The sequence below is a fragment of the Trypanosoma cruzi genome, genomic scaffold (assembly GCF_000209065.1).
Source record: "Trypanosoma cruzi strain CL Brener 1047053516431 genomic scaffold, whole genome shotgun sequence".
Classification (NCBI taxonomy): domain Eukaryota; phylum Euglenozoa; class Kinetoplastea; order Trypanosomatida; family Trypanosomatidae; genus Trypanosoma; species Trypanosoma cruzi.
In genome coordinates, this window is record NW_001849402.1 from 19,911 (window position 1) to 38,639 (window position 18,729).

At 55.6% G+C, this 18,729-nt stretch overlaps 7 protein-coding genes, 1 non-coding gene and 2 pseudogenes across 8 annotated transcripts, besides 20 other annotated features; 9 read left to right on the forward strand and 1 right to left on the reverse strand.

The window, feature by feature from the left end:
- Positions 1-1,511: part of a sequence feature (areas not merged during assembly with more than two copies in the genome that could not be assigned to a particular haplotype) that runs on past the window's edge.
- Positions 1,512-1,748: a sequence feature (heterozygous, Esmeraldo-like haplotype).
- Positions 1,749-2,475: a sequence feature (areas merged during assembly that could not be assigned to a particular haplotype. This can correspond to areas where the two haplotypes were merged or to regions with more than two copies in the genome that were merged during assembly.).
- On the forward strand, positions 1,919-2,536 carry Tc00.1047053506321.130 (mucin TcMUCII, putative; the record flags this gene model as incomplete). The annotated part of the gene is made up of 1 exon (XM_814299.1): positions 1,919-2,536. One exon carries the CDS (start codon positions 1,919-1,921, stop codon positions 2,534-2,536), a length of 618 nt encoding a protein of 205 aa, XP_819392.1.
- Positions 2,329-2,370: a microsatellite.
- Positions 2,476-3,088: a sequence feature (heterozygous, Esmeraldo-like haplotype).
- On the forward strand, positions 2,972-3,769 carry Tc00.1047053506321.140 (mucin-associated surface protein (MASP), putative; the record flags this gene model as incomplete). The annotated part of the gene is made up of 1 exon (XM_814300.1): positions 2,972-3,769. One exon carries the CDS (start codon positions 2,972-2,974, stop codon positions 3,767-3,769), a length of 798 nt encoding a protein of 265 aa, XP_819393.1.
- Positions 3,089-10,491: a sequence feature (areas not merged during assembly with more than two copies in the genome that could not be assigned to a particular haplotype).
- Positions 3,281-3,432: a sequence feature (GA-rich).
- Positions 4,037-4,060: a microsatellite.
- Positions 4,361-5,488, forward strand: Tc00.1047053506321.150 (annotated as a pseudogene).
- On the forward strand, positions 6,647-8,491 carry Tc00.1047053506321.160 (annotated as a pseudogene).
- Positions 8,723-9,316, forward strand: Tc00.1047053506321.180 (uncharacterized protein; the record flags this gene model as incomplete). Its single annotated transcript, XM_814301.1, has 1 exon — positions 8,723-9,316. One exon carries the CDS (start codon positions 8,723-8,725, stop codon positions 9,314-9,316), a length of 594 nt encoding a protein of 197 aa, XP_819394.1.
- Positions 10,187-10,206: a microsatellite.
- Tc00.1047053506321.190 (mucin TcMUCII, putative) lies at positions 10,389-11,096 on the forward strand (the record flags this gene model as incomplete). The annotated part of the gene is made up of 1 exon (XM_814302.1): positions 10,389-11,096. The coding sequence occupies one exon, from the start codon at positions 10,389-10,391 to the stop codon at positions 11,094-11,096; it is 708 nt and encodes a 235-aa protein (XP_819395.1).
- Positions 10,492-11,210: a sequence feature (heterozygous, Esmeraldo-like haplotype).
- Positions 11,211-12,209: a sequence feature (areas merged during assembly that could not be assigned to a particular haplotype. This can correspond to areas where the two haplotypes were merged or to regions with more than two copies in the genome that were merged during assembly.).
- Positions 11,372-11,458: a sequence feature (T-rich).
- On the forward strand, positions 11,626-12,993 carry Tc00.1047053506321.200 (mucin-associated surface protein (MASP), putative; the record flags this gene model as incomplete). The annotated part of the gene is made up of 1 exon (XM_814303.1): positions 11,626-12,993. The coding sequence occupies one exon, from the start codon at positions 11,626-11,628 to the stop codon at positions 12,991-12,993; it is 1,368 nt and encodes a 455-aa protein (XP_819396.1).
- Positions 12,210-12,546: a sequence feature (heterozygous, non-Esmeraldo-like haplotype).
- Positions 12,452-12,479: a microsatellite.
- Positions 12,547-13,472: a sequence feature (areas not merged during assembly with more than two copies in the genome that could not be assigned to a particular haplotype).
- Positions 13,473-14,613: a sequence feature (haploid, Esmeraldo-like haplotype).
- On the forward strand, positions 13,732-14,379 carry Tc00.1047053506321.210 (mucin TcMUCII, putative; the record flags this gene model as incomplete). Its single annotated transcript, XM_814304.1, has 1 exon — positions 13,732-14,379. One exon carries the CDS (start codon positions 13,732-13,734, stop codon positions 14,377-14,379), a length of 648 nt encoding a protein of 215 aa, XP_819397.1.
- Positions 14,592-14,654: a sequence feature (T-rich).
- Positions 14,614-14,695: a sequence feature (areas not merged during assembly with more than two copies in the genome that could not be assigned to a particular haplotype).
- Positions 14,696-16,104: a sequence feature (heterozygous, Esmeraldo-like haplotype).
- Positions 15,484-15,556, reverse strand: Tc00.1047053506321.220. Its single transcript has one exon. It is a non-coding gene; the product is annotated as a tRNA-Val (tRNA).
- Positions 16,105-18,729: part of a sequence feature (areas not merged during assembly with more than two copies in the genome that could not be assigned to a particular haplotype) that runs on past the window's edge.
- On the forward strand, positions 18,002-18,532 carry Tc00.1047053506321.230 (uncharacterized protein; the record flags this gene model as incomplete). Its single annotated transcript, XM_814305.1, has 1 exon — positions 18,002-18,532. The coding sequence occupies one exon, from the start codon at positions 18,002-18,004 to the stop codon at positions 18,530-18,532; it is 531 nt and encodes a 176-aa protein (XP_819398.1).

Consider the following 18,729-nt stretch of genomic DNA (forward strand, 5'->3'; position numbering starts at 1 on the left):
ATCGTCGAGGGTGAAGTGATTTTGCTGCTGCCCGTGTGTGTGTGGCCACTCCGGCAGAGGGCGGACACAAAAGGGAGGGATGCAGGCGCTGCGTGTGTGTGTGCAGGTGCCATGCAACAACGTCACAGCGAACATGCTGCGACTTGGTGACCCTCACATCGTTGTGGTCCTCACGAACAGCCCAGGCACGGCCCACACCGATGCACTTAGTGGACGGAGTGAGGCATCTTTTGAGGCGCTGCAGGGAACAGGATGTGTTGACGCAGCAACGACGTGCATGGAGTGTCACGATGGCACAGTCAACTGTGGCTGGTGGAATATTTACTTTTCGTAGGCAACAGAGAGAGAGAGAGGGCTGCTCCTGCTGCTGGCGTCGTTGCTGCCTTTTGTGACCTCCCATGCCGATTATTGTCTGTCCGCTGATCATGGGTGGCATGCCTCCACTAGTGACGTCGTCTGCAGGCATTTCACAGCACCAGTGAAATACACATCACGTCGCATGCTTTGGCTGCGGATGTGGTGTCGTGAATGCAGCCGGCATTATTTTGCCCGACTCCTTTTCACTGCTTTGCGACAAATAGATGCGTCCCCGCCCGAGTCATTCACTGCAGCTCCGTGTATTGTACTGCCAGCACAAGACTCTCTTGTTGTCTGACGCCTGGCTGACAGTCCAGCACCACTGCGCTGGGGCATGCAAGGATGTGGACTGCCGCTCACGGTGTTGAGCACCGCTGTTTGGATGCGGCGGCCACACGAGCGGATGTATTGTGGCACAATGAAATGCGTGAAATACGCGGAATCACAGCGGCTGCAATAATATCAGCGGTGTGGCACAACGGAGTATGTGAGAGGGTGATGCATGATGAATCACAGTGGGCGGCATGCGAGGGAAGTGCACCGCGACGGAGCGTCATCCCGCCCTCAGCCCGCAGGGGAATGTACACCCAGAAGAATATATGGTCGAGACACCACCAAACAGACATGCCCTTCCATGCACCAATAAATAAGAGCGAAGGTGCGTTCTGGTGTGTGGGAGTCCACTCACATATTTTCATTTCCACCGCAATAAACGGTGAGGAATCAGGTGCCACAGCAACGAAAGGAAAAACAAACATCTATTGCAACACTTAACCAGCAAAAGGCAGGAACAGCACAGACCGAATTCTTGGCCGCACCAACACAAGAAACATTCACAAGAGGAAAAACATAATTGTGCACCCTGCAGGAATCCCCAACACACGACCCAGGCATGAAGGTTTGCCCTCCGCAAAAACAAAAAAAAAACAAAACAACATATGCACACATCTGCCAACATCCAAACGGAAAAACAATAGACGTTTGCTTGCATTATTCCATTCCTTGCGCTTGTTTTTACGTGTGCGGCTGCTGCAGTGCTGGGGGCCGCGCCTGCATGAAATGGAGTGCGACGAATATGGACGAAGGCCAAAGACAACTGAAGTGTTGCTTTGTGATGAATGTTGGCTGCGCTTCCCGTGGACCAACAATCCACGTGGTGTGCGGGGATCTCTCCTCTTTTTATTGTTACTTTGCTTTTGTGTTGCTGTGTGCGCTGCACCTATTCTCGTGTGTGTGTGTGTGCCCTCCGTGAGGGGTGCCGACGCGACGGACCGCTCTCGCCGCATGTAAATGCGGTGGAGCCTTGTGTGCCGCTCCTGTTTGCTTCTCCTCTTCCATCTGCGTGTTGGTGTTGCGGCAGGGCTGTGTGTGTGTGTGTGCTGTCGTGGATTGGAGTGTGTGTCGTGTCTGGTGTGCGGCGTACGGTGCATGCCTGGCTGCTGCCCTCTCCTCATGTGGTGTGCCCTCTGTGTGTGTCTGCCGCACCTCTCGTCTCCCCTGTTGCTCTCCATGTCCCTCACTGTGCAGATCAGCTCCACACCACTGAACGACCACACTCACGATGATGACGTGCCGTCTGCTGTGCGCCCTGCTGGTGCTCGCCCTGTGCTGCTGCCCATGTGTCTTCACGACATCGGTTATTTCGGAAAAAGATGCCCCCGATGGACAGCCCACACAATCAGAGGATAAAAGTCGGGAGGCCGGTCCTTCTGGTCCAAATATCCCTAAAGTCCCGAACCAGGACATTGCCGGCGTCTCAGCTCAGCCTGTTACAGCCGTTGCGGGAGGGGGATCAGGCGTGTTGTCCAATACAGAAGATAAAAAAACTGCGTCTGTTCAGCCAGTGCCAGACGGTAGGAACACCGGCTCTACAGGATCAACGGGTAATTCCAATAATTCGGTGGAAACAAATCAGGACCGTGATTCGGAAACGCTAAAACATAATAAAGATGCCACGGAAGAGGCACCAAATACGACTACCACAACCACTACTACGACTACAACTACAACCACAGAGGCACCAAGTAATACGGCCATGAATACAGAGGCACCAACCACAACGACCACCCGCTCACCGTTACGTCTTCGCGAAGTCGACGGCAGCCTCAGCAGCTCTGCGTGGGTGTGTGCCCCGCTGGTGCTTGCCGCATCCGCGCTGGCGTACACCGCTCTGGGCTGAAGAGGTGTGTGCGTGCCAGCACCCAACCGCGGGGATTTGTGCGCGTGTGTTGTGGTTCACTGTATAAAATAAGAGAAAATAATAATTGTGTTTTGCTTCACTTGCTTCTGCTGCCGTGCTGTGTGCTCCGCGTTGTGCCCCGCATTCGTTCACATTGAACGCATCGCGGACACACTCATAAGTATGCGCACTGGAGCCCTGGGTTTGTTTTTCTTTTTAATTATTGTTTTTTATTGCTTTTTAAACTTGTGGTTTGCGGGGCGGTGTGCGAGCTCTGCAATCGTAGTGATTCCATCTGTCTCGTGGTGTGTGCGCTGCTGCTGCTGGGGTGCTGCCATTTGTTGCTGTGCGTGGTGTAGCGGCTGTGTTTATCTTTTTGCTTTGTCTTTACGGAGAGTTACTTTTGCACTAGGCTGCGCGCAAGAGACAGGAGTGATGGCGATGATGACTGGCCGTGTGCTGCTGGTGTGTGCCCTCTGCGTGCTGTGGTGCGGTGTCTGCGGTGGTGGACTTGCTGAAACAACTCAGGGTCTTTTGGATACTGCGTCCGAAGAGAGCGAGAGTCCTAAAAAAAACAAAGATACTGGTGGTAGTGCTGGAACAGATGGCCCAACCGCTGAAACGAAAGCTCCACAAGCAGCAGACCGAGGGTCGAAGGAGCAGGAGGGCACAGTGGAACAAGCAGCAGCATCGGTGCCAGGCGTAACGGGAGCGGGAGCGGGGATGGAGACGGCACCACAACCCGGAAGAGAAGCAACAGAATCGGCAAAAGGAACGAGGGGAAACAAGGAGGAAACGAAAAAAGAAGAGGAGAGTGAAAAGGAATTGGAGGAGGGAGAAGAGGAAGAGGAAGAGAAAAAAGAGGAAGAAAGGGAGAAGGAAAAGAAAGAAGACGATACCGACGCCAAAAAGGGGATTTCAGCAGACAGTCAAGAGCAGCGAAGTTTACCCTCTGGTGCGGAGGGAGCATCGAATCAAACAAAGCCTAAAAGCGCTCAAAAAACTGACGTCAATGACCCCGCAGCTGAAGGTGCAGGGAAAAGAAAAGAAAAACAAAATGGAAATAAAGAAGCCAATCCGAAGAAAACACCAGTCGAAGCCACAGCAATGAAAACGACAACGGCTACCCCTGGCGACAGTGACAGCAGCACCGCAGTTTCCCACACCACCTCTCCTCTTTTGCTTCTTCTTTTTGTTGCGTGTGCGGCTGCGGCTGCGGTGGTGGCCGCGTGAGAGTGAGTGAGAGAGAGCCATGCACCGCCCGCACACACACTCGTCTTTCACTCACTCTCTGTGTGTGTCCCCTTGCATGGACTCTCGCCCTCACCTCATCCCAACGCAGCACACACATAATGTGCCCATTGTATATATGCATGCACACCCATGCAGGCCCGTTGGTGCTCTCTTTTGCACGACACGCACCGCTGCCGTCCTGCCTGGCTGCATGGGCGGAGCACCGTGACTGTTTCTGTTTTGTTTCTATTGCATTGAGTGGGCGACCTCTCTCTCTCTCTCTCTCTCCCTGTGTGTGTGTTTTGCTTTACGGGAGCAATGAGAGTGTGTGCGCTGGTCGTCCCACTCCTCGGCTTTTTTTTCTTGTTCTCTTTTATTGTTTTACTTGTGTTGTGGTTGAGTGCACCCATTACCTTTTTTTGTGGATTATTAGGTTGCTTTGACTGCGGACACTTGAATTTTTTTTCTTTTTTCTATTTTTTTGTTTCTTGTTGAGAGATTGTCAGTCTCTTGTATTCTTGTCAAGCCATTAAGATTGTCTTTGGCTTATGGCGTGTTTCCGTTGATCCACTTTAACCCCACGGTCTGCATTGCTGCTGGTGCTGCTATTGATGATCTGTGCGATGTGGTTTGCTAGCGGACGTCTTGCTTTTACCCTGAAGTATTCCTTATTTATTGACGATGTGGTGCGCTCCCACAGCGAGGTTTGTCTCGTTTACGGTGGGGAGAATGCATCTCAGGGCGCTGGACGCATTGCAGGTGTGCAGCGGCGTTTGGAAGGACCCATGGGTGCCCGTCCGCATTAAGACGTCAAAAACGAACCCGTGTGACAGCAGGAGGCACTGCGTCTTCTCCTGGTCTCACGCAATGAATTCATTGAATGACAATCGCCACTGTGAGGATGTTGTTCCTTCCTCTGCACACGGTAACCTCGTTGCCGAGGATACTGTCCCTGCTGCTGTCAAACCGCATGAGGATCGTCTGCTCGTCCAGCCACTGGAGGGTCCGTTGATTGTGCCCCCATCTGCCACGGGCAGCGTTTGCAGTCGGTTCACGGCGACTGCTGAGCATCGTTCCACTGGTGTTCCCAATTCTGACATGGTGCTGTGCGTGGCTGCTGCGCTGGGTGGTGTGTAGGCACTGCGGTGCGTCACGCTGGAGGATGGCCGTCCAGTCGCTGGCGCCATGAGCATTGCCTGTTAGTTTCATTTCACGGACGCATCGCCACCCGCATCGCCGCGCACCTGATGGCCCATGCTGTCGGGTTCACCTGCCCGCACATGGCAGGCCGCAGCATGGTGAGGCATGTTGCCGGTGTGCGTGTCAGGGCGCTGTTGGTGATGGTGCGCTCGACGAATGCCGCGATGGCAGCGAGGGAGCACCACGACTGCGACGACATTGATGGCATGGAGCTGCAGGATGGCGATGGGACGGGAGGACGCTGGAGTCGCACTTATCGCAGCGCCACGCGAGGGATGAGTGGATGGCAGCGATTGTGGGTACCGGCGACTGCACGGAGCTGACGCTGCTGCATCGGCTGCCTTGGGCTGCATGAAGGTGAAGTGGGAGATGGCGGAGCCGATGCGTTGGTGCACGAAGTCGGGCTGTGAGCTGCTGCAGAAGAAGCGCTCCGCACTGAACATGAGTGAATATTGCTACATGGTCTGCGACGTGGGTGTCCCTGTCAAACGCTGCGCGTCGGATCGTTATTCCCGCGGTTGGTATTTGGGGAGCATCCATGAGATGTCAGCCAAACGCCCGATGGACAGTTGCGCCATCACTGATCCCGCACTGGATGTGAGGGATATTGAGGGTGTTATTTGGGAGGGGAGAATATTTCTCTGCGATGCCTGGAGATGAGCCCTCTTCGTGGTGTCTGGACACGCTTCCCAACAACACGACGGATGCGAGGAACCCGGAGGAGACATATTTCAGTGCTGCCTTGCATGCGGCATTGAGGTGCCTCGGCATGCAGGTACATCTGGAAGTGACTGAAAAGGGTAACGTCCGTTGTGTTCCATGCACGGACGGGGCGACGGTTGCGTGGGCCACTCCACCCTACGATGAGGGGAAACGTTATTTGCCGTGACCACGCGCAGGTGTGCACGATATCCGCCACCAGCGGCAGCCTACTTCCAGTGGTTCCGTGGGACGGCGAGGAGAGGGTGTGGAGCAGGACGGTTTCACCGGCATATACTGAACAAGGATTGCCAGGGGCATCCGTCCCCGTTGCGGAGAGCATTGAGACCGACCGCGGCACACCACCGAAGGATGTAGACACGGCTGCTCCTCATAAGAATCCGTTGACAGAGGAGAAGTGGATCCGGCCAGGATGCCCTGACAGACCGCAAGAAGCTTCTCTCGGCGGCAGGGACCGAAGCAGCAAGACGGACGGCAGGCAGGGCATGCCTCCGACTCCCGGTGATGACACTGCTGCTGCTTGTCCCTGTCCGCTGCTTCTTCTGCTTGCCTCTGCTGCCGCCGTGGCAACACTCCATCGAGTTGAGGTGTGGTCGGCGTTGCGCTGCGAGGCGACTGCGCTTCCTCCTGCGTGGCCTGCACTCAGCATTGGAAGCTCAATAGAAAAACATTCATTTCAATGGGTCTCCTTCTCCATATGCATGTGCTGTGTCCGCTCCGTTTGACTTTTTATTTGAGATTGGTTGTATTTCCGGTGCACATAGCTCTTCCCGTGTTGGTTGCCGATGTGGGCCGCTGTATGGTAGTATGGCATTGCTTGTGTGTTTGTTAGGTTTTCTGAGACGCACATACACAAAAAACGGTGCGAGTGAAATGTGCGCACACAAGACACACACACATATCCAAGCACATTGTCTGTGTGACTTGTACTTGACATATTATGCAGAGCGGGTTGGTGCGAGCAAGGCCGTCGGAAGAGGGGCAGCTGTGTGAGCCCAGCAATGGCGTTTGTGGTTGTGTGCGGGATTATATATTCCACCAGATGCTTGACGCCGTTCATGGATTTTCCAAAGTTTTTTTTGCTATTCCCATGCTGCGGCTGTGCTAAACTGCTCACTGCGTCTTCATGATCTCATGGAACACGGCGTGACGCTGCTCGAGAACCCCATGACACCGCGGCAGCCGATTATCAGTAGCCCTGCGCGCTACTTTTTTTCCGTGGAGGATGCGTCTGTGAGCCGCGTGGTTGAGGATTGGATGGCAAATGTTGCTTACAGGGATGTACACATCTTTGCGTTGGGGTGCACCCCGCATCGCAGTCCTCAGCAACTGGTGCGTGCTTGGATGGCGCCGAGGGCGATGCGTTTCAAGGACATTATTTTAGATTTCGCCGCCCCTGAGGTGCTGGTGTTCCACCTCAGCATGCAGAATAGGTTCCCTCAGCTGCTGTTGCTTCCGAATTGAGAGTCCGTTTTGAACGTTGCGGAGTCACTTATTGTGGCGGTTTTTCACGCCATGAACAACTGTGTGCCTGTCATTTGCCACCAAAAAAGGGGCAACATCTGCCATGGGTTTGCCGGGACCTTCTTTGAGGGCTCGCCAGGCAATACCACGACGAGCCGGATTTCACTTAGGGGCGCCGACAGCCGCGGCAACCCGGTGCGGATCATCGTTGATTGGGGCTTTGTCACGGTGATGCCGCTGATGCACCAACGCACATGTCAGTGTCTGCTTGATGAGCTGATGCCGCTGGGGAAGAAAGTGTATGAGCAGACCTGTAAGAATTGTCTGGGGCAGACTCGAAGCGGCAGTAATTGGATGAGGAAGATGTGTGCCGGCGCTCGTACCGTCATTGTTTTCTTGCGCAGTGCGTGGAGGAGCCTTCGGTGACGCTGAAAAAACTCCACGCGTATCACCCGGGATTGGCGCAGGGCGTGGAGCCGAAGGCCAAGCTTGTGAGGTTGAGCAGTGCGGTGCGGGCTTCGCCGGAGTTTCGGGAGAGGCAAGCCAGACTGTCGCTGCACATCGATATTTGCGCGAGGCTTGTGGCACAGTACCGGGAGAAGCGACTGGCGGAGGTGTGGGAGGTGGAACAAGACATCGCCGTTGGGCACAAACCCCTCAGGAAAAATCTGGATGGCGTGCGGCGCCTGACGAGGGATACCGCAACGCCCCGGCCTGTGTGACTGTGTCTTCTCCTGTTGCTTTTGACTGCGAGCAGCACCGACGAGTTGACGGAGGCCAGGAAGCAGCAGCTGATCCGAGAGGGTGGACTGACGCCCGACGCCCATTTGTTTGCGAACCTTGAGCATGTGACGAGGAGGGCCGGGAGCGTGCAACAATACAGCACGGCGTCGGTGCAGGGCGGACGGAGCACGAGTGCCTCTGCGAGCAACGCTGCAACGGACGAGGATCCGTTTCTGAAGCATGCCTGCTTACTGGTACGGCAGGCAGGAATAAGACGCTGCGGGTTGGGCTGTCGTTGGCATCGATGGAGCGCGATCATGCGATGAGGCCAAATGGCGCGAGTTGTGGTCAAAGCAGTGGAGCATGAGGGAAAAACGCCGAGCCATTTCAAGAGTGTGGTGGCAAATGGGAGAATCATCCTGATCTGGGTGGCGGTGGTGGGACGATTGCCCTCACAACTCCTCAGCGCATTGTGCTGCTTGTATTGGGTGGTGTGGCCTGCAGCGGGAGGCGCTCGGTCCATGAGATATCCAAAGGGTATGGCCGTGAGGTGGTCATTGGGGAAACCTCGCTGTCGCGTCCTGAGGTGTGTTTGTGCAGGGGCTTGGCACTCTACGGCTCTGTGACTCACGGGCGAGACACGCACAGGAACGCATCGAGGGCCAAAGAGTGGGAAATATGCAACCACACACGATTGCGGGTGTCCATTGGGATTGTGTGCGCTTCTTCCTGCATTCCGTTCCTCTCCATAAAGCGCTTCATACGATACGCGTGTGTGTGTTTTAACGGCTGCACTGCTCGCCTTTTGCTTTTTTATTCTCACGTGTGCGGTTGCGGGTCATTTCCATGCAACTAAGAAGGCGGCTTAAAAAGGAAGGACATTTGTGGAGCATGCACCCACGGCTTCAGTGTTCATCCACTGGTGCTGGCCTTTCTTGCCAGGGCATTTGTGCAGGCTTTTCCCTCCATTGTCTTTTTTTTTTTTGCACAGGAGGCAACGGGTGGGCATTCGTGAGTGCTGCGGCGGGCTGTTGTTGCCCTCGCCGGGACGCGCTTAACGGCGTCAGCTCCATGACTTTTTGCACAAAAGGAATGGGAATTTCTCCGGATTCTCACCGCAGGCGCATGCCGTGGACGGCCGAAAAGGAGTGTGTGCCCGGTGTTGTTCATAGCTCCAAGGAAAAGATGGTGTTGGATGGCGCACAACGAGTGGATGTGGATTGTGTTGACCGTGCATCGCAGGTGTATCCGCTGGAGGCATTGCCGGCGGCCGTGGCCACATGCGAGTACAATACATGCAGAGGAAAGAACATTTTTAATTGCTCTCTTAGGCGTAATCCAATGTACTCAGGCAATGCTTTACTGCAAGGATTGGCCGGAGGGGACGTACGACGAGAACGCCACTCGCACCGTCATTCATTTCCTTTGCCACGGCAGTAACGCAGCCCGCGCCAATACGCCTTGCGGATTTTCCGGGGTGGCATGCGCTGTTTCGCTTGGCGCCATTGTTCCCCCACCCCGAGCGTCGGTGCAGAACTCCCTGTCGATGCAAGTTCCTGTCGATTGCGGGCACACACCCATTGATTGATGCGGCCGACACCCAGCCCATTGATGGTGCTTCTGGCATGACCGCTGCACCGCCCCCAGCAGCTGGTGCAGTGGGACTGGGGACGAGAACACAGCAGACCAATTTCAGTCAGATGGTGCTGGCAGCCCTGTCAGAGTCTCGCCGACTCCAGCTACCAACCACACCACCGGCGAGCACAGAAATCGACGGGACAGGAGAGGAATCAAATTACTGCCAGGGAAACAATTGTTTTTTAACATCACTCCCAGTCAAACAGCCGGAAGAATTAACAACAACATCAGTCACCAACAATGACAAAGGAACAGCGACCACCGCCGACAGCGACAGCAGCACCACGGTCTTCCACACCACCTCCCATCCTTTGTGTCTTATTTTTGCGTGTGTGTGCTGCTGCTGCGGTGGCGACTGTGCCTGCATGTAGTTGTGTGCGCTGAATATGAACGACGGCCAAAAGGCAACTGAATTATTTTTGTGATGAATGTTGGCTGCGCTTCCCGTGGACCAACAATCCACGTGGTGTGCGGGGATCATTCCTTTTTTAATTGTTACTTTGCTTTTGTGTTGCTGTGTGCGCTGCACCTATTCTCGTGTGTGTGTGTACCCTCCGTGAGGGGTGCAGACACGACGGACCGCTCTCGCCGTATGTGCATGCGGTGGAGCCTTGTGTGCCGCTCCTGTTTGCTTCTCCCTCTTCCATCTTTGTGTTGGTGTTGCGGCAGGGCTGTGTGTGTGTGTGTGTGTGCTGTCGTGGATTGGAGTGTGTGTCGTGTCTGGTGTGCGGCGTACGGTGCATGCCTGGCTGCTGCCCTCTCCTCATGTGGTGTGCCCTCTGTGTGTGTCTGCCGCACCTCTCGTCTCCCCTGTTGCTCTCCATGTCCCTCACTGTGCAGATCAGCTCCACACCACTGAACGACCACACTCACGATGATGACGACGTGCCGTCTGCTGTGCGCCCTGTTGGTGCTCGCCCTGTGCTGCTGCCCGTACGTGTACGCTGCACAGGATGCGCCGACTCAAGTTTCTTCCCAGACGATGACGGCAACTACAACAGTGACATCAGAGAGTAACAAGCAGATTACGTCTGAAGGCCTTTCGAAGAACACTCTCATTACAGCAACAACACCAGTCGTTGACACTAAGCCTGAGGATGACACAAATGTAACCGTCACCACTCTCCCTTCCTCTCCATCAGAGGGAGAACAGGAGAAAGGTAAGGCGGGGCCGTCAGGTATGGTGACCGCTTCGGAACAGGAAGATACTGCCAGAGATGAACAAACTTTGAACGGCCCGGATTCGCATTCAAGTGTCGCGACCAGTACTTTGCAGAGCGAGGGTACGGATGGTACATCAAGGACACAAAGCCGCACGAGTGTAGCTGCAGAACAAGCAACTGAGGAAGCCAAAGATTCTGCCCAGACGACCACGACGACCACCACCACCACAAAAGTGCCAATTACGTCCACCACTGCGCCAGTGGCACCAACTACTACAACCACAGAGACGCCAACCACGACGACTACCCGCGCACCGTCACATCTTCGCGAAATCGACGGCAGCCTCAGCAGCTCTGCGTGGGTGTGTGCCCCGCTGCTGCTCGCCGCATCCGCGCTGGCGTACACCACTCTGGGCTGAAGAGGTGTGTATGCGGGCTGTGCGTGCCAGCACTGAACCACGGGAATTTGTGCGCGTCCACTGTGGTCCGATGTAAATAAATAAGAGAAAATAATGATTGTGTTTTGCTTCACTTGCTTCTGCTGCCGTGCTGTGTGCCCCACGTTGCTGCTCCCTGTATCCGTCACGTTGAACGCATCCCAGACACACTCATATGCACGACACGCACACAAATGTTTGCGTGGACGCATTTCTGTGTGCTGGTGCATGTACGGTGGAGCCATTCTTTGCAGCTCTCTGTTTTTTGTGTTTTTACTGTTTTGCTTTATTGCTAGTTGTTTGGTTTTTTTTTTTTAATTGTTTTGTGTGTTTTTCTTTTTGTTAAAATATTTTAGGGCGTTGTGCGTTTTTTTGCACTTTCGTTGTTTTACTATTTTTTCTTGTGCGGTGACGGTTCGTGGCTGTGTGAATTGTCTCTCTTTCTTTCCTTCCGCTCTGCGTTGACGTGTTCTTAGTTTGTGCTGAAGGCTGCACGCAAGTGACAGGAGTGATGTCGATGATGATGACTGGCCGTGTGCTGCTGGTGTGTGCCCTCTGCGTGCTGTGGTGCGGTGCCGGATGGGTTTATGCGAAGGAGCTTGACAACAACGCAGTGGGTGGCTGCATGGGGTCGGGTGTGTTGGGTGAGAATGGGTTCCATATGCCCAGCGGATGTGCTAAAACTGTGCTCGCGCTGCCATTGCGATCAACGTTGCCCGTCACTGCCGCTGGAGTTCCGACTAGCGAGGAAGAGTCTGAAAAGAACTTCAGTAATCCCGATTTAAAGCCCCTATCACCTCCTGTGTCTGGTGGCAGTCAAGGTGTTTCTGGCGGTTCTGGTGGTGCTGGTCAAAGTGGTGGAGCTGACAATAACGCTTTTGTTGTTGGTGTTGCTGGCGCCAGTGGAAGTTCTTCTGGAGGTGTTGTTAATTCTTTGGTGTCTGATTCTTTTTCTGCCGCTACGCCTTCACCGAGTAATCCCGTTGGTGCTGATGGTTTGCAGGGCAGCAAAGGTACGACATCCACCCTGAGCATGGATGCTCCAGAAACAGGTGTTAAGTCACAATCAGCACGACCTCCAGCACCCGCACAAACCAACTTGGATAGACAAGAGGTGTCAATAACAAATGCAGAAACTCAGTCCTCTATTAAACCGCACGCAGCAGGGAATCAAATTGTTAATGGTGATGAAACCGGAAGGGAGATCGAGCATAGGGCCGCAGTGACGGGAGGAACTCCCAGCAACCAACAACCAACACCATTGCAACCAGTTCAACAAGAACAACCAACAACAGACTCGCATACTCGGCAAAAGGAAGAAAGAGACTCCGAAGAAGCACCATCACCACCACCATCACCGTCACCGACAAATTCCACAGAAGGAATCCCAGCAACAAGAGAATTGCAAATTTCAACAGAGAAAAAAAAACAAACGTCACCGTCAGAAACCCAAAAGGAGCTTGTGGGACAAGAAAAGCCTTCAAAGGGTGACGCAGCAGAGCACAACACTAAGGGCACAACAACATTGGATTCGGTGAAGGACGCAGTTGCCAGCGGCTCAGAGGAAACAACAGCTTCACCCATCTCTACAAGTGGCGGTGCTGATGCGCAGAATGAAGTGAGTAAGGATGGTGACAACGCTCAACGGACTAATCACAAAGAAACACACAAACACCCTGGACCTGATAATACGAATCCTGCTCCTACAGCCAATAATACAAAACCACAAACAGCACTAACATTCAGCACCGTCCCAACAAATGATACGGCGACGCCTGGCGACAGTGACGGCAGCACCGCAGTCTACCACACCACCTCCCCTCTTTTGCTTCTTCTTTTTCTTGCGTGTGCGGCTGCTGCTGCGATGGTGGCCGCGTGAGAGTGAGTGAGAGAGAGCCTATGCACCGCCCGCACACACACTCGTCTTTCACCCACTCTCTGTGTGTGTCCCCTTGCATGGACTCTCGCTCTCACCTCATCCCACGAGGCACACACATAATGTGCCCATTGTATATATGCATGCACACCCATGCAGGCCCGTTGGTGCTCTCTTTTGCACGACACGCACCGCTGCCGTCCTGCCTGGCTGCATGGGCGGAGCACCGTAACTGTTTCTGTTTTGTTTCCATTGCATTGAGTGGGCGACCTCTCTCTCTCTCCCTGTGTGTGTGTGTTTTGCTTTACGGGAGCAATGAGAGTATGTGCGCTGGCCGTCCCACGTTTCGTTTTTCGTTTTTTTTACTGTTTTGCTTGTGTTGTTGTGTGCGCTGCACCTCCTCTTGTGTGTGTGTGTGCGCTCCGTGAGGGGTGCCGACGCGACGGACCGCTCTCGCCGCATGTAAATGCGGTGGAGCCTTGTGTGCCGCTCCTGTTTGCTTCTCCTCTTCCATCTGTGTGTTGGTGTTGCGGCAGCTCTGTGTGTGTGTGTGTGCCTGCTGCCGTGGATTGGAGTGTGTGTCGTGCGTGGTGTGCGGCGTACGGTGCATGCCTGGCTGCTGCCCTCTCCTCATGTGGTGTACCCTCTTTGTGTGTCTGCCGCACCTCTCGTCTCCCCTGTTGCTCTCCATGTCCCTCACTGTGCAGATCAGCTCCACACCACTGAACGACCACACTCACGATGATGACGACGTGCCGTCTGCTGTGCGCCCTGCTGGTGCTTGCCCTGTGCTGCTGCCCTTCCGTGTGCGCCACAGACATTACCCTGAATGAACCTCAAATTGAGGGAAACGGCGCCAGCCTGCCGTCCACTACATCTGAGACTAAGCCTAAGACTCAAAGTCCTGCCGACACCAGTCCATTGCCCTCTCCATCAGAAGGAGAACAGGAGAAAGGTAAGGCGGGGCCGTCGGGTTTGGTGCCCGCTTCGGAAGAGGAAGATACTGCCAGAGATGAACAAACTTTGAACGGCCCGGATTCGCATTCAAGTGTCGCGACCAGTACTTTGCAGAGCGAGGGTACGGATGGTACATCAGGGTCACAAAGCCGCACGAGTAAGGTTGCAGAAAAAGCAACTGAGGAAGCCAAAAATCCTGCCGCGACGATCACGACGACTACAACAAAAACACCAAGTACCACCACCACCACCAGTACTACAACCACAGAGGCACCAAGTAATACGGCCATGACTACAGAGGCGCCAACCACGACGACCACCCGCGCACCGTCACGTCTTCGCGAAATCGAAGGCAGCCTCAGCAGCTCTGCGTGGGTGTGTGCCCCGCTGCTGCTCGCCGCATCCGCGCTGGCGTACACCGCTCTGGGCTGAAGAATTGTATGAGGGCTGTGCGTGCCAGCACCCAACCGCGGGGATTTGTGCGCGTGTGTTGTGGTTCACTGTACTAAATAAGAGGAAATAATAATTGTGTTTTGCTTCACTTGCTTCTGCTGCCGTGCTGTGTGCTCCGCGTTGTGCCCCGCATTCGTTCACATTGAACGCATCGTGGACACACTCATAAGTATGCGCACTGGAGCCCTGGGTTTGTTTTTCTTTTTTTTTTTTAATTATGTTTTTTAATTATTGCTTTTTTTTTTTTGCTTTTTAAACTTGTGGTTTGCGGTGCGTTGTGCGAGCTCTGCAATCGTACTGATTCCATCTGTCTCGTGGTGTATGCGCTGCTGCTGCTGGGGTGCTGCCATTTGTTGCTGTGCGTGGTGCAGCGGCTGTGTCTCCTTTTGTTTTCTATGCTTTTGCAGGTTGGCTCCGCAGCTGCTCGTGCGTGTGAGTGACGGCTGCTGCGAAGGGGTGCGTGTGCGGCCGCGGGTGATGGCGCGGTGACTGCGCGGAGCTGACGCTGGCTGCATTGGCTGCAAAAGGTGGACTGTGGCCGGTGGCTCTGGACGAAAGGGGAATGTGAACTCTGAGGACAATAGCAATCAGGAAGACGAGGGAGGTGGAGGAAACACCGCGGGTGAGGGCCATAGTCCCACCTCGGGAGGACCACTCACTGCTCCGACGAGGCAGGACCAATCCAGCAGCGACCCACTGCGAAGTAACACTTGCAATCCGTCCGGCACTGGCAGCGCGTCTGCTGCTTGGATGCGTGCAAGTGGACCGAAGTCTTTGGGCGGAGGGCACGCTGCAGACACAACATCCCCACGCTCCGACGCATCTCAGCAGGCAGCAGGTGGAGTGCATGCTGGTGGCGGGAGGACCTCCCAGGGCAGTCAGGCTTCGGAACAAACCGTCACGGGACAGTCACAGGTGCCAAGGACGGCGAAGGAAGCACCGCAGGGCGATGAAGGAGGAGAACCCGGAGCGCAACACGAGGCCGATCAAACCACAAAAATGACTGTGGTGACCTCTTGCGCAGAAACAGCGGTGGAACAGGAGAGCCGCCAGCGGGATCGCAAGATGCACCACGGAAAAGTATGCGCAGTCCGGGAATCGAACCCGGGCCTCCCGCTATTGTGATGCGGGAATTCTCCCACTGGACCAACTGCGCTCCGCACACCATTTTGCTCCCCATTCTTATCGAAGAAGGGCTGCTAGAAGAGACTGACTGTCGGTAACCACAAGCAGGGTTTTGTGTCTGTGCTGGATAAAAGGGATAATCGGCTTCTCCAGGGCAAGGCGCAGCGCACAGCACACTCTGTCTCTCCAAGCAGCCCATATCATGTGGCATCACTGCACGGCAGCCTCATCGTGATGGGCAGCCCTGAAGCGGGGATGCGAAGAGTAATCCGGACGAACCTCCTTTCATCGTCGTTCTCTCGAGGTGCTCGACAACAGGCGCGCCGGCGGTGCAATGATTATGACCGTCTCTTCCGCACTGCACCTCCTGCCACCCCATTGCGTTAAGGTCGCCGTGTTCGCCGTTGCTCTGTCCACCGCCCCATGACCACGCCGGATCGGAGCGTCGCCAAAAGCTGCCCCAAAAGCCAACACACCGGACCCATGGTGCGTTCTGTGACCCCCCCCCCCCCAGCACTGAGAGTTCCTCCAGCAGCGCAAAGGCCGTCCGCCGTGTGCGCGCCTCTTGCGTGCGGGAGGAAGTCCCTCCGCAGCACCTCCCAGGGTTGCTGGCGACAAAGCGTCCGCATGTGCGCTACGACCCGTCCCTCCGTGGCTACGGGAGCTGGCTCCAACCGCTTTTTGTTGTCGTTTTTTCTCGTGTTTTCTCAAATAAATTCGACGACCCGCACGCCGGCCACCATCGTCGAGCACGTCCGCCCCGCTGAGTGGAGACGTGAAGGAGAGCCCCGGCCCCCGGAGAGGCGGCTGCAGCAGAGGGCGTGAAACACGACCCCGTCACGCCTCCGCCCCGGAATAGCGCCGCGGCTCAGTAATCCATCGCTGCCGATAATCAGCACAATAACAAAACCATAAATCAACCAACCAAATAATCGAACAACAATGAGAAATGAGGAGGCGCCTGCCACCAGCATCGAAGTTACGTCGCATCTTCGAGGAGCTTCGTGCCTTCTCGCCGCGCAGAGGCTCTGTTGGGGGCAGAGCCTTTCCACCCCGAGAAGAAACTGCGCCAACCCTTCCGTGAGGCACAGCTTCCCCAATTTCCAAGTGTCCGCCTCATGTTTTGTCTAATAGCCCGCAGCGCCGGGCAGCGGAGTGGATGCGGACTTGTTCCATCGCACAATTCACGTTCGCCGGTTTTCACGATGTCTGGCTGATGCCCGTGGCGTGCCGTGCGGTGGCGGGTCAGTCCGTCATTGCTTTAGTGCTAAAAGCCACATTTTGGGCAGCGAAATTCCACCGGTGGTGATCCCATCGGGGTCTCGTCGGCGGGCGAATTGCGTTTGGCACCCGTCCCCGCGCGCCGCCAGCCGTCAACAATTCCCCCGCCCCCAAAGCAGTAAACCGCTCCATCCGTGCATGGACGCGTCTGTCGCCAACATGGCAGGGGCTGGCGAGGCCGCCCCAAGGCAAACGAGCTCCTTCTCCGGCAATTTGCGGGGCCGCTCCTGCCGCACTTTCGGTGCGTATGGCGGCACGTCTGCGGGATCGTGAGGACACGACGCTCAGGGACGCAATATGTTGAAAAAACAAGAGCTAATGTCAAAAGAGGGAATCCCCCGCACCGCCGCGCAGCATCATACGGAGCCACACCATCCACACCCTCAGCTGCAGGCGTTCGGAGAAACGCGGCCTCCCTCAATCCTCGTCTTCGCATCGTGCCTCAAGGCGACACTCTTCGTCTCGCGGCTTAAGGATACACCAATAGATTCACACCACTTGAAAAGGGCCTCCTGTTCTCCCGTTGGCGCCACTTCTTGGCCGCACATTGGCCCCGCCGAACCACGCTCCTCCGCAGCCCGCTGGTTCGGATACTGCAAATCCAAACAGGTGCCCTTACCACGCGCGGCACCACAGACTGCGGTCTTACCTTCCCGGGGTCCTCCGCCAAGACCCTCGCAGTGGTACGGGGAACCTCCGGACAACACTCGCGGCCCGTGTGGGGCGAGTCAACTCCACGAGATCCACGAGTTCCACTCGACAGCCGAAACTCGCCCGTGCGTATCCGCCAAAAGAACCGCCTGTAAAAAGACGCATCCACATCCAGTAACGCGGCGGCTTCGTCCCACATTGCGCCAAGATACTGTGAAATGTGAAATGGCAGAGCAACCATGACCCCGGCGTCCTCATGGGCGTTCCTTGCCTTTGGCCATGCGATGGACCGCCATCTCTGTCCTGACGGCTTGTCCAACACCGCCGCAAAAGGCACCGCCAGACCATCCTGCGACGGTCCCTTCCAACGCTTCACAAATACTACCTGCCTTTCTCACAAGCAGCGCATGCTGTGCGGAGTTCCGCAAATTCATTTCTTTCCCATCGCTCGTCTAAATGACGGACCGTAACACAGTGTCCTTCCACAACTCGCCAAAACAGCCGCGTGCCGTTGGATTTATCCGCCATCGGATCCAATTCAGGGATGAAAAGTGCACACGTCCACTCTTCGCCGGGGCAACCAATCCTCCTCCTCCTTCCGCAACGCAACCCGGCGGCGATGGGTGAGCCGAACAATGCTGTGGCCCTCAGAAAATATGGTCGTGTGCCGTCCTTCCCCGGCGACAATTGTGCTCCCAGCACCGTCGCCCGGTGCGCCAACTCGTTTCCACCAACAGTGACAGCTGCACGACGTGTTGGGGAGGTGGCCCACGGCACCACCACGAGCGCGGCGCTGAGAGGAACCCATGCCGCCCGGTCACACCCGGAAATTGATGATGATTCCCCACCTGTGCGCGCCCAGAAGTCGTTGCTTCCGGAGGCAAAAGTTCTTTTTTGTTTGCTTAAAGGCCTCCTTGCGCAGCTTCACTCGGCACGTCGTGTTGCATTGTACAATCCAACCACGATCGCAGCATCGTGCTTCATTGGGCAGGGGTGCGGCATGCTCTTTCTTTGCTCTCCGAAATGCCTGGGGGAATGGGCGGTCCCATTTCTGGGCACCTCGATAGCACCCTGAATGCCCTGGACCCGCACTCCAGCATCGTTATTCACTGTCCGGAGGATCCATTTGACTGAGTGTACGCAGTCGCCCTGCCAACTGGCACGATTCCGTAAGCATCTCTTCCTCGCGAATGGCGCACGCCCAGGGCGCCTCTTTCCTCCCACCGCTGTCTGCACGCCGGGGTCTGGCGCAGCCGGCGTCGGAAAGGTGGC